We start from the raw sequence: 15,105 nt of genomic DNA on the forward strand, positions 1-15,105 counted from the left end.
AACTGTTTTCCCTTGGTGGTCCGTGAGGCTTCTCTGGGAAGCCCCCCAAAGAGGACGCAAGCACGCGTGGCTTCGCCCATCCCGCCTCGGGCGCTGGCGGGCGCTCTCCCGACACCAGCTCGCGTCCCGCCTTAGTTCCAGTGGCCACTGGAGGGCCTTTCCGCCCAGCCCAAGAGTTCAGTGGGATGTTCATGACGCTTTTGCAGACGACCGCCAGCATCCTCCGCCCGCCATCGCGTGGCGCTCCCCGCTTCCCATTTAGCACTTCCTGGGGCTGTGAGGACCCCCAGGTGCTTAAGCCCGTGCCAGGAGCTCACCTCCTCGCTTCTCCAGGGACGCGCTCTTAACTCTTGGCCTGCCGTTTCCTGCACGTCTTTCTGCCTTGACTGTCCCCCTGCGGTTTCCCCCTTCGGTGTTGTAGTATGGGTACCAACAGAAGCCCAAGCGAGCAGCGGCTGCCTTCTCACTGGCGTCGAGAGGTCTTAGGTCCATCCATCCTGCAAGCCAGAACAAATTGGAAAGTGCCGAGGAGACCCAAGCCAGGGCTCTCTGCACAGAGCCCCTGCCTGCATGCAAAATGCTCCAGGTTTGTTCCCTGGCTGCTCTCGGTATTTATTCAGAATCATGAGGACTAGAAACTTGGGAAAGGGCTGCAGATCAGTGGTGGTGTGCCTGCTTTGCATGTGGAAAGCCCCGGGTTCCATGCAGGGATTCTTCAGGTAGGATAGAAACAATTCTGTCTGAGTGGTTTTGCCCATCGGTGTTGAAAATTCTGGACTTGAGAAACCACAGTTTTGAGTAGCACAGTTTTGGATGCTGTTAAAAGAGACGGTTCCCAGGACAAAGTTGTAACTGAGAGTGGTACCTTTATTTCTTCATCCTTATTTGTGTCTGCCCCAGAAAGGAATCCCAGAATTTTATTCTAAGGCAGATGACACTCAGATGCCTTAGGAAGAAAAGATTCATGGCTGAAGTCTTTTTCCCACTTTTAATTATAGCAAGAAAAATGCTGAATTGGGATGGTAGGAGAAACACAAAATTTTGTTTTTTAATTTTTTTTAAAAGCTGCTACGGGGTGGTTCAAAGCTGTAAACTACGAAAGCTTCGTTTCACATTTTGCCTGTGCCGCGATTCATTAGATATTCCTAGAGGAGTTTTCCTCAACCTGTCCAGGTGTGTTTTATTGCAACTCCTGTGATTCTGAGCCTGCACAGCCAATTAAGGATATATATTTCTGGTTGCGAAAAGTGCAAATAGATTGCATCTGTAAGCCCGAATATGTGTGCAGGAAGGAGAACTTCCTGGCCCTCATTCCCTGGGAATGACCCACAATTCCTGAATTTGGTTTGCATTTGGAAAATGCAATCCCCTTTTTGCCTTCCTCCAAAATATGCATTTTCCAACTTTTTGGAAAAAAAGCAAAATATGCACACTCCAAAGTATTACTTTCCAACTGTTTTTGCACATGAGTCAATTGGGAAAAGTGCTCATTTTTAAAATATATTTATTGGATTTTTAATGCCACTGTTGAGTCTACAGAATCTCAAATCAGTACACACACACACACACAAATGCGGTATATAGCAGTGTGTGTATGTGGTTTTCCTGTTTAAAATGCAAACTCTTCCTATTGTATGAACAAAAACCAAACCACCAAGTTGAAAACGGAAAAGGGGACAAATCTAAATGAGTTTCGGAGTGAATTTTGGAGAATTTCCATGAGTGCGGAACTCCCTGCTTCTCCCTCTTCTTAGGGCCGATGGAAAGATGGAGGTTTCAGTCCCAAACATCGGGAAGGCACCAGGTTGAGGAAATTTTTTCCAGTTGATTCTTTGGCAGGATTTTGTTTCCCTTTCAGGAATTAATTTTGCACAACTCCTTCCAGGACTGTTGGGCGTCCATGGGTCAGAAAGGCAGGGTCTTGGTAAATAAATACAATGGGGTTTTCCTCAGCAAATCTCCCATTCTTATTTCTCAAAACCCTCTTGGGATTGGCTGCTCCGAATCGGAGATGGGGTTGCCACGCCACTGGCCCTTTCTGGGAATCCCACAGGGCAGAACACGGTCGTGTCTTTGCTTTTTCCAGTCTTGCTTTGGTTCTTCCCTTCCACTTCAGACGGGGCCAGAGCGAGCCCCTCTGGCCCCAAACTAGACCTCGGGGAGTTAATTCCCCTTGCAAGGACCACTGGAGGTAGATTGGACTTGGAAGCGGGGGGGGGGGGGGGAGAGGGAAGGTAGCCAAGCTAAGCTGACTGGAGGTGAACCTCAGGCCTCTGAGAACTGAGCCTCATCCAGGCCTTCACGGCTGCCAAATGTCCTCATGATGGACCACCCTGGGAACGTCTGTGGGATCCACCACGCTCTATTTCTGGCCTCTCTTTTTGCAAGCCAAGCAGAGGCTGAGTTGGTCCAGGAGGGCCCTCCTGGGACACGGCCCCGGTTTGATGCGAAGGTGCCTGGCAAACCTGAGAAGCACGGTGGTCTTCGGAGAGTCAAGAGGGGCGGGACGTTGAAAAGCTTCTTCCTGGAGACCCTCTGTTCCTGGGGAGTTGGTGTTGAAACTATGCCCCACTCTGAAGCCATCTCCTTCGGAGACTGACCCATGCACGGATCACAATGGAGAGGCTGTGATGTCATGCTTCAGCCCCTGGACTGAGCTCCAGCCTTCTCCAGGATTCTCCTCCGAGATGTTCGCCAAGCCCCACCACTGACGGTGGTCCAGGGAAGCCTTGGCCCCTCCCGTTCGGGCCCAGGAAGCAGTGATGGGAAGAACACCTCTCCCGCTGAGAGGCTGGGGAGACGCGCTTAATCAGTGCAGAAAATAAGGGCGAGGGAATGGCAAGAATCTCATCTCGTGATTCTCGCTGCTCCTGCAAAGGATGACGCAACTTCACGATTTGGAATTCGTCGGTTCGTGGCCCGAAACTCAGTTGCTTGTGATACTCAGCCTGGAACGATGCGTTACAAACAGGGATATGTGGACATGGAGGAATCTGGTTTATTGGAGCGTGGTGGAATTCCGGCCAGTTTCGGATCGGGTGACTGGAAGCAAGCCCAAGCCAGAGGGGACTGTGATTATATTTTATTGATTTATTTATTAGAAGGTGTTCTACCCTGTCCTTTACCAAGGTCTCAGGGTGGGGTGATATGTGCCGATTTGAACAAATTGGGCATTGGTGTTTTTCTCCCTTCCTGAAACTTACCCTCAGCTCCCTCTTCTGCACTTTTGATAAATTCTGTCCCCCAGAAAAGAAAAAGCAAAAACAGAACAGGTGGAAGGAAGGAAAAAGAAGTCTTAGCAGACCTTGGGAGTTAAGAAAGATTTTAAAACTCAGGACTCTTCTCCTTTCCAATGATTTATGCTCGAGGCACCGCTTGAAATCTTTCCAGGTCTGGGGAAGAACTCTACGAGCATAAATCTACGCCAGGCCGTGATTTGGGAGACCAAAAGAAGCGGACTGATGACTTGAGATGGAAAGCGGGTGACAGTGAAGCATATCTGTCGGAGAAGGAGTGCTGAAAGCCCCTGGCACCAGCAGGGAAAGAAACGGGCAAAAGCACGGGGACTTTGTTGCGCCAGTGTGTGTGGACTGTGCCAGCTTCCTTTGTGGTACAGCCCTCCCCTGGGTGTGTTACCAGGCAAATGTTGCTAGTGCATGTAGTTATATTTGCAGCAGCTGCGCAAGCACATGCAGCTCCCGGCGTTTGACAAAACCTCCAACTCCGCACTGCGGAAAACCAAGATCACCTTGAGTTAGACCCAATGCGCTTTGGAGCGACCGCTGATAACGGCGCTGTTCCTGGGGGTGCAGTGACCCAACAGAGAGGCCACACGGAAGAGGACTGTGAAATTACTCGTGGTGCAAAGAGAATGTGGAGAGAGAAAGAGAGAGAGATTTTTCTCTGTTTTCTGTAATTCCAGCATTTCAGGTTGCAATCACTGGGCCATAGGTTCATAACAGATAAGAGGAACCTTTCTCCACACAGCAGATACATTCAGGCCGCTGCTCTAAGAGGGTGCCCAGAAATCTCTGAACCCTGAAGGGATCCTAAACAGGGCAAAGGGAGAGGCGAAGGTCACTTCCGCTGCCCTCTCACATTCTGGAGAGCTCGGGGGTCTGACAGCAACATGTCAGATTCTGGGTCGGCCTTTCGCTTGTTTTAAAATTAGATTTAATCCAGCACTAGATTTTCACAGGAGGCAAAGAAAGATGGGCTGGCAAGTCCACAGAATCCGTGTGACTCGGAAAAGCTGGTCATCAGTGGGATGCAATGCGACTCTGAGGAGTCTGAAGCCCTTTGAATCCCTTCTGGATTTCTCGACTGTCCCCATTGAAGGGTTTTGGGATGTTCTCACATCACCACTCCAAAAATGGCCCGCTTTGTGCCATAACTTTTTCCTCTCCAGGGCTGGAGACCCTGAGACCCTTTCTCCTTCAGCTCAGAGACAGCTCCATCCTTGCCTGATGTGGACAGATTCCTAATTCTAGACCCAAGGAGAAGGTCAAAGAGAAAACCAGTTTCTCCCCTTCCAAGATTAAAAAAACGACTGTGTGACTTGACATACTCCATTCGACCGTGAGCCTCTGAGTCTCTGGAGCGTTGTGGATGCTTTCCCATCCTTCTCACTGATTAACGATGGCCGCATCCTGCCCAAATCCCTTGCAGCGTCTGCAGAGGGGGGCTACTCTGGATTTTTACAGCCTGCAGTGGTTCTGGAATTATCCTGCTTTTAAAAAACAAGATCTTCCATTGCACGGGCAAAAGCAAAGGACCAAGTCTGATGCTGCACCAAGAGTGCTCAGCTTCAGTCCACGGGACGAATACGGCCCATAAAAAATCCTGAGCTTCGTTTTATCCTCACAACAACCGCCCTGCGAGGTAGGTTGGCTGAGTTTCAAGACTGAGTGAGGACTGGAACCCAGGCCGACTATTCCACGGTGCCGTGCTGGCTTTCCCTTTTAAAAGGTGGAAATGTCTCTTTTTAGTTTTGATTATCAGCAGGGAGAATTGGAAGCAAGAAGAGGCAGACAAGTGCTTCCCCTTTTCCCTTCTTTTGCCCACTTACCTCTAGAATTGTTGGCATAAACCTCATGAATCAAGAAACGAAAAATAAGCCTTTGTATGGTACGAGGAGCACTTTTCTTTTTTGAGGACTCGAAGAAATGACATTCTTCATTCTTTTCCTAAATTTCTCAAAGCATGACACTTCACGCACGTCCAAGTGGGAAAATCTTGCAGGATGCACTGCTAAGAAACATGTTTAACCCTGGGCATCATGAGGACTAGAAGCATTCTCCCTCTGAGAACAGAAAACATGACTGTGGCAGACTTTGAAAGAAGAATCATGTTTATGGGCCAGTGCTCTGACTCATGAGGGCCAACATCCTGCTTTTCATGTGGAAGGTACCCGATGCCCAAAAGGGACCTCCACCAGAGACTCGGAGTAACCTTTCGGCACAAAAACAGTCCAGTGGCCAGGATTCATTCACTCCAAGGCAGTTCTTCATGCTCGTTTTCACTAAACTCAGCATCAGCTTATTTCCAGGTGTTGTTTTCTTAATGCGGCTGTGCTCTCCTCCTTACTGAGCCCACCCCCAAATCGGCGCTCACAATCAACCAAGATCCATTTTATTATCATTGAGGCTGTAATAGGGCAATTAACAACCGGTATTACCTCTGCCAGGAAAAATAAAATCGCTGCTTCCTTGTCATATTCTTTTTGTATTTTTATAGCAGACCAATATTGGTGGCTCCCGCGCCTCTTTCCCCCCAGCTAGATTGGCCTATTAATGAAGCGATTGTCTCCGCCTGCAGTCAAATCGCCCGCTAATGAGACGGAGGTTTTATATTTCTTTATGTATTTCCAATTTGTTCTTTTATATGTCTCACTTGGACAATTTTAGTTTTATGAAGTATTTGGCAGGAGAGGAAAGAGGGGCTTTGGTTTCGGCACTACAGAGCCAAGTATGGCGTCTCTCTTGAAAGGGCCTGGCTTGGAGGGGCCGATTGAGACCCGGGCTGGCATCACATCCCGGCAGTGGGTGCTGAGCCCCTGAACCTGCGCGCGACGGTACATCGGAGGGGTGGGATGGAGGAGGAAAGGAATCTGGGGGAGAGGGACACAAATCTCCTGTCCCTCGTAACGGGAAGCTTCTGTTCAGCCACGGACCGGCTTCTGCCTTCTTTCCTCCCACCTGAATCGACCCAGAACACAGGAACCCTGCAGTGTAGGCCCAGCGTCTGGTTAAAAGTCTTGGGGGCAGCAACCCCCAGGTTCCCAGGGGCATCTCTCAGGCCGCAGTGTCAAAACGGGGGGGGGGTGTATTTGACGGACGGCAGGCATAGCAAGACTGCTGATGTTGGCTGGGACAAAACCGCTTAAGGAAACTGGCCCGGAGATTCTCCTGTGGCAGCATCCGGGCCGCTCTGCCTGAAGCTCCGAACCAGGAGCAAGCCTGAGTTTCCAGAAGCTCTGCCCTGGGCCCCGGGAAGGAGCGAAAGAAGAGCAAGCGGGTCCCTTGCCAAGGACAGCTCCCTGCTTGCGGCAGCCCCTGCCCCGTCCCCCCGGTCCCTTGCCTTGCTGCCTTACCCAGCAGCGAGGGCTTCTCGCTGTGGCTGAGCTCCCTGCCCAGCTATCCGGCCTCGGGGGAGCTGCTCCGGTTGGTCTCCCTGCCTCCTGCCCTGCGGCTACGACGTGGGCCCTGCCTTTCGGACTTGGGGCTCTCCCTCGCCTCCCGCTCTGTTGCCTGGCAGCCCGTTCCTCGTGACGGAGCACCGTGCTGTTTACCTCTGTACATGGCAGGGCCGCCCCTCTTCCACTTGCCAAGGCTGCCCTTTGGGTTTATCTTGGAGCTGCAAAGTGACTTCTGGGGAAGGTTGTTGGCAGGGTGCTGGGTGAGCTTGGCCAGCCGCACTTCGGCCTCAGCGTCCTGGCCAAGGACGGCCTCTTGCGGCTCCGGGAGACCCTCCTGGCCTCCTTCCACCTGCACCTGGTGCCCCTCCAGAGGGCTCTCACTGCATCCGAGGACAGAGGTCTCCAGTGACGGGCTTTCTGGAGACCCGCTTGGGCCGGCCTCCTCTGCCTTTGCTTTCGCGACCCCTGAACCGACCCTGGAGAAGCCCTGGAGATCCAAGACCTCCACCTGCTTGCCATGGCTTAGTTCGCAGTGGCTGATGGACTCCAGAACGGGCTCCATTTGGAGTGCCGTCTCTTCCTTGGCCAGGTGCGCCAGTTGCGAGCTCTTGCCGAGACCCGCGCCTTCGTTGGCGGACCCGCCTTGCTCATTCGAGGGGCCGACGAGAGACTTCTTCCCAGGATGTTCCCTCGCCGATGCCCATTTTTGGTCAGGACAATGGCTACACAAACAATCAAAGAGGAATCACAAGTTACTGCACGGATCGTCCAAGGCAAACATGATTCCTAGGAGAGACCTCTAGAACTGAGTGCCTTGCAGAGGGGAAACCCTTACAACCTTCTTTCGCAAGGTAGGTTTTCCGCTGGCCCACCCGCAGCTGGGCCTCTGTGTAATTTGCTCCTCCTTATCCCAGCTGTATCAATAGACCTTTGATACTTCTGAACTGGTTTGAATTGGGTTCGGCTTTTTGTCTCAGTGCATCCACCAAAGATTTCACCCCTAGGATTCTGTGTGAGGTTGGGCAAGGCTGGTTAAGCCTGTTTTTAACCTGGCAATGGGTTTCATCACGTGTCGTGCAATTAAGGACTTTGTTTTTTCTGACCTGAATTTCCTGCCAGTCTATTCCGCTGGATGACCCCACCAGGAGTATGAAAACAGCCCCTCTCTTTTAGTTTCTCAAAACGATGCATGATCCCATATGCTGTCACAGAGGCAGGAGGCTTCTACTGACCCTGCAGCCAAATCCCAGTGGTGGGTGGAGGCAGCGACAGAGGGCACCCTTTCCAATTTGGACCTTGTCCCAGTGGCTGTGCAAAGCACAGCTCGTCTCCAAGGAAATCTACCCGGGAGTAGAGATGTACAGTTGCTGAACAATCCATTCCATGTACATTTTGTAGATGGTCGGGCACTTTTCATTCTCAGGATTGAAACTTGCACAAGTACAAGAATAAGCATTTGCGCAAATTTGCATGTGTGAAAATTCGCACTGCTGGAAATACGCAAGTCTTCCTCTGCCCCCGCCCCCCCAAAAGAAACCCACTGTAAAATGTATCACAGTGCCCTGTAAATTGTATTTTTTTCAGTGTCAATCTATGGGGGAAATAGTCATTGTTTCACTTTCCCGATTTTTCTGCTACTAAATTTGTGTACAAATATGATTTTCTGCAAAGCATCTGCAGGTCCATGGATTCAGTGGGCAAAGCTGGCCCAGGGCAGAATCTGCATTTTGGCTTCTAAGAAATTCAAGCTCATTTGCCTCCGTTGTGGCCACTGTGTCCACCTTCCATGAAGCTTGCTGGGGAGATTGGGGCCTACTTCAGAGGGCTGTTGTGAGGATAAAACAGAGGTGCAAGGATAGATAAAGTGAGGATAAAAGTTGGGATGGTAAATATTATTGGCACACACCGCCATGAGCTCCCTTGGAGTAAATTTCTATTTTACCCGGACTCTCATTTTCCCACCCTTCTGTTGGGCTTATCCAAACTTGGAGCACGTTCTTTTTAAAAGCAAAATATGCTTGACAGCTTGCATTCCTTTTAAGCAGTGTCTCTCTTAATACGCACATTTTAAGCCCGTTTTGCTAACATTTTTGCAGGAAGGGCAACTGATTTTCCTAATGCAATGCATGTTTTAATGTTCATTTCACTAAGGGTTGAATCTTGAGCTCATTTAGTCAGAAACAAATCCTACCCAAGAATCCAGAGAGCCATTTTGACTCTGGGGTGGGATAAACAAACAAATTGCAACCTCTGATCCCCCAGCCTGCGTGTACTGTGACTTGAGAGGACTCGCTTCTGTCCAAACAAACCCGGGGTTGTGCCTGCAGAAACACATTTGTGTGTGCAGATTGTATAGCACAGTTCACTTCTGTGGGGATGCTCTGACTGCACAGCACCGTTGCAAAATGAGCAGAAGCACCGCTTCCAAGGATGGCGGCGCTTCGCCGACCGGTTCCAACACACGAAAGCGGCAAAGCGCAAGTTCAAACAGCAACCGAAGCGTTTCTGAGGGGTCCTGGTTTTGGACGCCGCCGCGGCCCGGAGAAAAAGCAAAGCAACAGAGGGTCTAACCTTATCCCGGCTCGCCCTAAATGTTTTAAAAACGCTCTAGTGGCTTGCGCTTCCAGACGGGCCATGAGGAAGGTCTAGCGCGATGCAGCCGAGAGGGAGCCGAGCACCCCGTTTCCGGAGCGGGCCCGGGTGGCTTCCCGGGGGTCTGTGAGCGTCGTCGCCACGCAGGGCAACACGTGTGCGCGGAGCAGTGCGGCCTTGCGCTCGGGTATCCAGGAGCTGAGACAGCTTTCCCCGTCAACCTGGGAGGAAGTCCTCAGCACTATCAACAAGGGCCAGTTGCCTAGCAACTCGCTGCTTAGGAACCGTTGCTAGCGTCGGGAAGGATTTCCTGCTTCGATGGGCAGGTTTGACTTCTGCGGGGACGTGCACATGGGATGATGCTGATGATGAATAATGGCAATAATGGTATTCTTGCATTGCATTTATATCCCGCTTTCTTCTTCCTCTAAGCAATCCAAGGCGGTGGCGGCGGCCTCTCTATGTTCTCCTCACAACAACCCTGCGAGGTAGTGACTGGCCCAAAGGAGCCCAGGGACCGTCAAGGCTGATCGGGGACTGGAGCCCGGATCTTCGAAGGGCCAGTCCAGTGCTCACCCTACGGCTCATACAATAAGGTAGGTGAGGCCGAGAGAGCAGGACTTGCCCAAAGTCATGCAGTGGGCTTTGCGAGAACTCAAACCCAGATCTCTCAAGTCCCAGTCCCCTGCTTGAAATCCACACTGGTTTTCAAATAGTAGTATTTATAAGTATATTTATTCATGCTATTTAAATTCTGCCTTTGCCATGCAAGGGACCTGAAGTGACCTACATATCCTCATGGGCCACTTCCTTTTATCTTCACAACAACCCTGCGAGGTAGGTGAGTGTTGGAGTCAGTGCCTGCCCCAGAGTCACCCACTGAGCTTGAAAGCTGAGCAGGGACTAGGACCCACGTCTCCTGAGCCTCCCAAAACTTTCCCTACCCACTTTTGGCTGCTTAAGTTGCAAGAAATGCAAAGATGGACTTGGATCCAAATTTAGACATTTGTAACAGAGCCGGTAGAATTGGAATTCCAGGCCACTCCAAACCTGAAAATGCTACGAAGTGGTAGGAAAGACCCTACTAAATAGGTTAGACAGTTCTTTTGGCTACCAGATACCTGCTTTTCCCTTCTCTAGTTTTAAATCCTCCCGAGTGTTTGAAAATCTAATTGCAAATTTTCTCTGAGTTTTAATGTCTTAATCTACCTAGTCTCCATGGTGTCTTCATGATACATTTTCGCCCCTGTGGAAGCAATTTTGTGGTTCTCCTTGCTTGGATCTAATGGTGGCAGAAACTCTGCTTTAATCAGGATCAGTTAGTTGCAGCTGCCCTTTTACAGCTTGTTTTTCTCCTACATTTTTATTAGCTTTTTTTCCTATGTGTGGAAGCGTGGACGTGTTTTGGTTATTCACTGTGGTTCATCCTTTGGAATGTTTGTGGTCAGGCGGCACATCAAGGGACACACACACACACACACACACACACACACACACACACACACCCAGTGGGTCAGTCTGGGGCCAAGCCCTTGGCCCCCTCCTTGTGCAGGTTCACAAGAGCGTCCAGACATAAATTCGCATGTATTAGCAACAGGTGTTGATTCTCTGATGCTTGCATGGTTTGTGTTCTCCCGGCTGTTTCCACCCATCCATCCGCGTTTAGATGGAGATGGAGACTCCAGTTGCCACTGGGGTCGGCCCGCCGGCCTTGCCTCCCCCACCTTTCAGGATGCCCCGTTGCCCCACCAAGGCCCAGTTCCACCATGGGTGATGCAGACCAGGTGTTGTGTCCCATGGGCTGCGCGGGGGCAGCTCAGCCTTTGGGGCTCCAGGTTTGTTAAAAGCACTCTTTCCTTTCCCTCGGAGGGGAAAATATTCCAGGCAACAGAACAGCTCTTTATTTCCTTACACGAAGCTGGATGTACTGGTCCTCCCTGCTCTGCGTTGTCCGCCCAGGGCTGCCGGTGGCACTTCTCCCCTGCCCTATTTTTCTGCATGTGTGAAACAGGAGGACAAATGTTCCCCTTCTTGTCTGGCTCCCCAGAACGGTTCCATGGAGCCCATGGGATTGCAAAGGATCCCCTGAAAGCAGCACCACGCAGGTCCCCGAGGAGCCCGCTAGATGGTGCAAGCAGGCCGTCCCTCACTTGCACACCCACCCCGGCCTCGTCCTGGGTTCCTCTCTCCTCGAAGGAGCTCGCTGCGCTCCCCCCATTCCTCTGCGTGACGCCCCACATGCTCACGGGGGCTTTGCAGCCGTTGCCCTTCTGCACAGAACCGTGGCCTGGGCCTGGGCGTGGGTGGAAGCCCACGCCTTGGATGGTCCCGGAGCTCGACGTTTAGGAAAGCAGCTGGCCCCCTGGGTGCTCACAGAGCCAAAGCCCCGGCTCCCGGGCTGCAGCCCCTTTCGCACGTCGGCCCCTGCGTGATCCCCTCCTGGTTGCGAGGGGGGAAGGACGAAGTCGGCCCCTGCCCAGCCCAGCCACTCCCGGCCGGGAGACGGCACAAAGAGCACGGTTTCCTGAGGTCTCCACCTGGCGCCTGGGAGGTGCACTTTAGCCCGATGGAGCAGGCAGGTCTGCGGCTTCCGAAGCAGGAGGGGTTGGCCTTCCCTGCTGCCAGCGTGGGCAACGCCCTGCAGCCCAAGGGCCAAACTCGGGGTCAGAGAAGGACAAAAGACCCCGGCCTCTTTCAGCATCAGGCTCATTCCACCAGAGCCGAAGCGTTTTGGCCTTTGGGAGGTGGAGGTCCAGTGTGGGCCGTTGCCAATGCCCGTGCCACCAAGCCACCGTGAACGACAGAGGAGCGCGGGTGGGTGGAAAGTTGGCCACCCTCTGGGTTTAAGGAGGAGGCCCTTCTGGGAGGTTACAGGGTTCTTTGGGACCCCTCCCAGACTGTAGATGTTGCTAGGAGTTGGTGGGGGCAACTGTGGGTATTTTCTCCTACTGCCCCCCAGCCCGGCCCTACAGCTGCCAGAGAACCACGCCGGTTCCTTGCGGAGTTGCAAAGAGGGCCTTGGAGTTAAGGAGAGGGATTTGGGGAGGGCAGGACGAGGGGTGGGAGAGTGGAGAGGGGAGTTTTATGGCTTTTCCAGCCCCTGTTAGAATGAACCCTCTAGGTGGACTCAAAGGGGAATCTTCTAGATGCATCCCAAGGATTTTTAATTGCCAGAGTTGCTCTTTCAGCCTGACACCCCTCCCAGCTTTTATTTATTTCGAGCTCTACAGAAAGCAGAAGCAAATATATAGGTTAAAGATAGCGGATTTATTTCCTCAAGCTGGAAGGATGAAGAGCTGGGCAAAGTGGCACGTTCGGTCATGATGGGGGAACGGGAATTAGCCGTGCAGAACGGCCCGTGTCGGTCTTGTCCTCTCTCTTTCTTCCCTGGGACCAGGCATCCTGCTGCAGGGCCCCCCCCCCCCCCCCCCCAGGGCCTCGTAAACAGCTCGCTTAATAAACTCGTTACATTAAGTTAACAATGCCTGCATGAGGCATGCAATCAATAGTCAAGGTTCAGCAGCAAACAACACCCATGTTTGCTTAGATTTCTGTCGATATCTCAGATAGGTAATTGAGGCTTGGGGGATTTATATATACGATTTAAATCTCAGGTGATTAATCACTGAAACATTGAATAAATCAATTGCCCGGGAGATACCCTGATTCCTTCCTCCCTTCCCTGTTTCCCAACCTGAGATGCTCTTTGGATTCCAATAAATCGGGTCCTTCTTCTCTCCTCCTCTGTTCCCTTTTCTGCCCCTCTTCTCTGCCCTCTCCTATTCCAGTCCGTGTGATTCTTTTCTGTTCCTTTCCTCGTCCACCCCACCTCTGCTCCCTTCTGTTATTTTCTCCTCCTAAATCAGTGCTTGCTTCAGCCTGCAATCATCTTTATTTTCAGCAGAGTACGTCTGTATTATTTTCTCTTTCTTCCATGGCCTAAGATTTCTTACTTCACCGTACAAAGAAAGCTGCATGGCAGGGAGCGGAGCAGTAAAAACGATGTCTTTGCCCTAGTCTTGGGTTTCCAGGGAAATTGATACGATAGTATTAGGCCGCTTCTGAGCAAGGCGCACGTACCCCGGATGGGAGGGATGGGAAAACAGCTCCTCGGCAGTTCCCATGGCTCCCCAAACTGAAGGCGTGTGCTCTGTCCAGCTACTGGGGAAGATTGCAGCTAAATTGGAATCCAGAGTACGGAGGCAAAGCAAGAGGAGGGCGAAACAAAGCTGAAAACGCACCCATCTTCTTGTCTCACTTCCTCCGGCAGCCGCAAGGTGGAATCTCCGTCGCTCCGCCTAGAAGGGAGTCACTCCCAACAGCTGCATCTCTGCAGCTCGTATTCCTCCAGGACAGCTTCATAGCAACCGATGCTCGTCACCTGATGCCTATAATCAGGACGCTTTGGGGGTGTTGGGAGGGATTAAGCAGCAAGGAAAGACCCAGGGGGCTGCTTCCCGAGGCCAAGCTTCCCTTTCCCTGGCCTAACGGGAAAAATGACCCAGGGTTTGGAAACGGTGCCCTGTGAGGAGAGACGGAGAGAACTGGGCGTGTTCAGCCTGGAGAAGAGAAGACTGAGGGGGGACATGATGTCCCTCTATAAGTCCCTCAAAGGATGTTCCAAAGAGGAAGGTCAAGATCTCTTCCTGCTGATGCCAGAGTGCAGGACACGGAATAATTCAAGCTGCAACTATCCAGATATCAGGAAGAGCTTCCTCACTGCCAGAGCAATGCGACAGGGGGACCGGCTGCCTGGAGGGGTGGGGGGCCCTCCCACACTGGAGGCATTCAAGGAGAAACTGGGCAGCCCTCTGAGTGGGGTGGTGCGACTTGGTGTCCTGCAACAGCAGGGGGTGGACTGGATGGCCTTCACGGCCCCTTCCAACTCGACTCTTCCATGATTTTATGAGTCCAAGTTTGGTGTCCCACATTTCTGTCCCTGGCCGCCTTTTTGGTGCCTCCGCCTTCTGCTGAACCAGAAGGTCTTTCTAAGTGCCGTGCTGAACATCCCTCTCACATTTTTCAATTTGGCAGGGAAGAAAGCGATTCAGAAACTAATTTGAGAGGTGAATGAGATTTTGCAGAAGTTCTGGAGGGCCAGCCTGGGGTTTCTTGTGCTTTCCTTGCCTCGCAGTTTTGCCTTATGTCCCATTCTACGGTGTGGCCTCTCTCGGGCTGCCTGCAGACTCCTCGGCTTCCCGCTCTTAAGTTCAAGCCCGGGGCAACCTCATGAAGCCATTCCTACCCAAGAGCCGTTCAGATCAGGAAGTGCAGGCAGCTTGCTCCCGCTTTTTACTTTTTTCGCCTCTCATTGTTTACTGGAGAGAATGAAAGGCTGGATTGTAAAGAACTGTTGGTGATATTTCTGGGAGCTGCGAAAGCCGAGATTTTAGAGAGATGCCCAAGGGTTCTCATTTAGGAAATATCTCGATAGGATTCGGTCAGTGCCGTTGACGGAAGAGCCAGCCACCCGCTTTTGTTTGGCTAGAGGGGAAATAAAGCGAGAGAGATTTCTTCGAATCTGGTAAATGTTGATGTATTTTTGAGGGTTTAACAGACTGGATTAGCGTGCAATCGATCACCTTGATTTCAGTCCGGTCCTTTTCAACAGGCTACTTAACAACTGATTTTATTAATTGTGCTGTTGTGGATACCCATAATGTGACTGTATTTGGATCAATGGTGAAATAAATATAATAATGTAAGATAATTCTTGCAGGCAGCTTGGGATGCTGCCTAGGGATGGAGCAATGTGGAATAACAAGGAACAGACACACACGGTCTCCTTAGCCACCTCCCAGCACTAGGACAATGCTGGCAAAATAAAAAAAGGGACTCTGGAGAAGGAAAGCGCAAACGCAGAAGGCTTTTCCATG

General features: G+C 51.6%; 1 protein-coding gene across 1 annotated transcript in view; it reads right to left on the minus strand.

Moving 5' to 3' along the window:
- Nucleotides 1-9,273, minus strand: part of TTLL10 (tubulin tyrosine ligase like 10) — a 28,118-nt gene extending 18,845 nt beyond the window's left edge. The window contains exons 1-5 of the mRNA XM_044445302.1: nt 9,209-9,273; nt 6,833-7,359; nt 4,412-4,463; nt 2,706-2,736; nt 215-221 (exon numbers count right to left, since the gene is read on the minus strand). Coding sequence (XP_044301237.1) covers nt 215-221; nt 2,706-2,736; nt 4,412-4,463; nt 6,833-7,359; nt 9,209-9,273 — 682 coding nt within the window. The remainder of the gene's footprint in view (nt 1-214; nt 222-2,705; nt 2,737-4,411; nt 4,464-6,832; nt 7,360-9,208) is intronic.
- Nucleotides 9,274-15,105: the final 5,832 nt, after the last annotated feature.

Source organism: Varanus komodoensis, unplaced genomic scaffold (assembly GCF_004798865.1).
Source record: "Varanus komodoensis strain SLA01 unplaced genomic scaffold, ASM479886v1 scaffold48, whole genome shotgun sequence".
Lineage (NCBI taxonomy): Eukaryota > Metazoa > Chordata > Lepidosauria > Squamata > Varanidae > Varanus > Varanus komodoensis.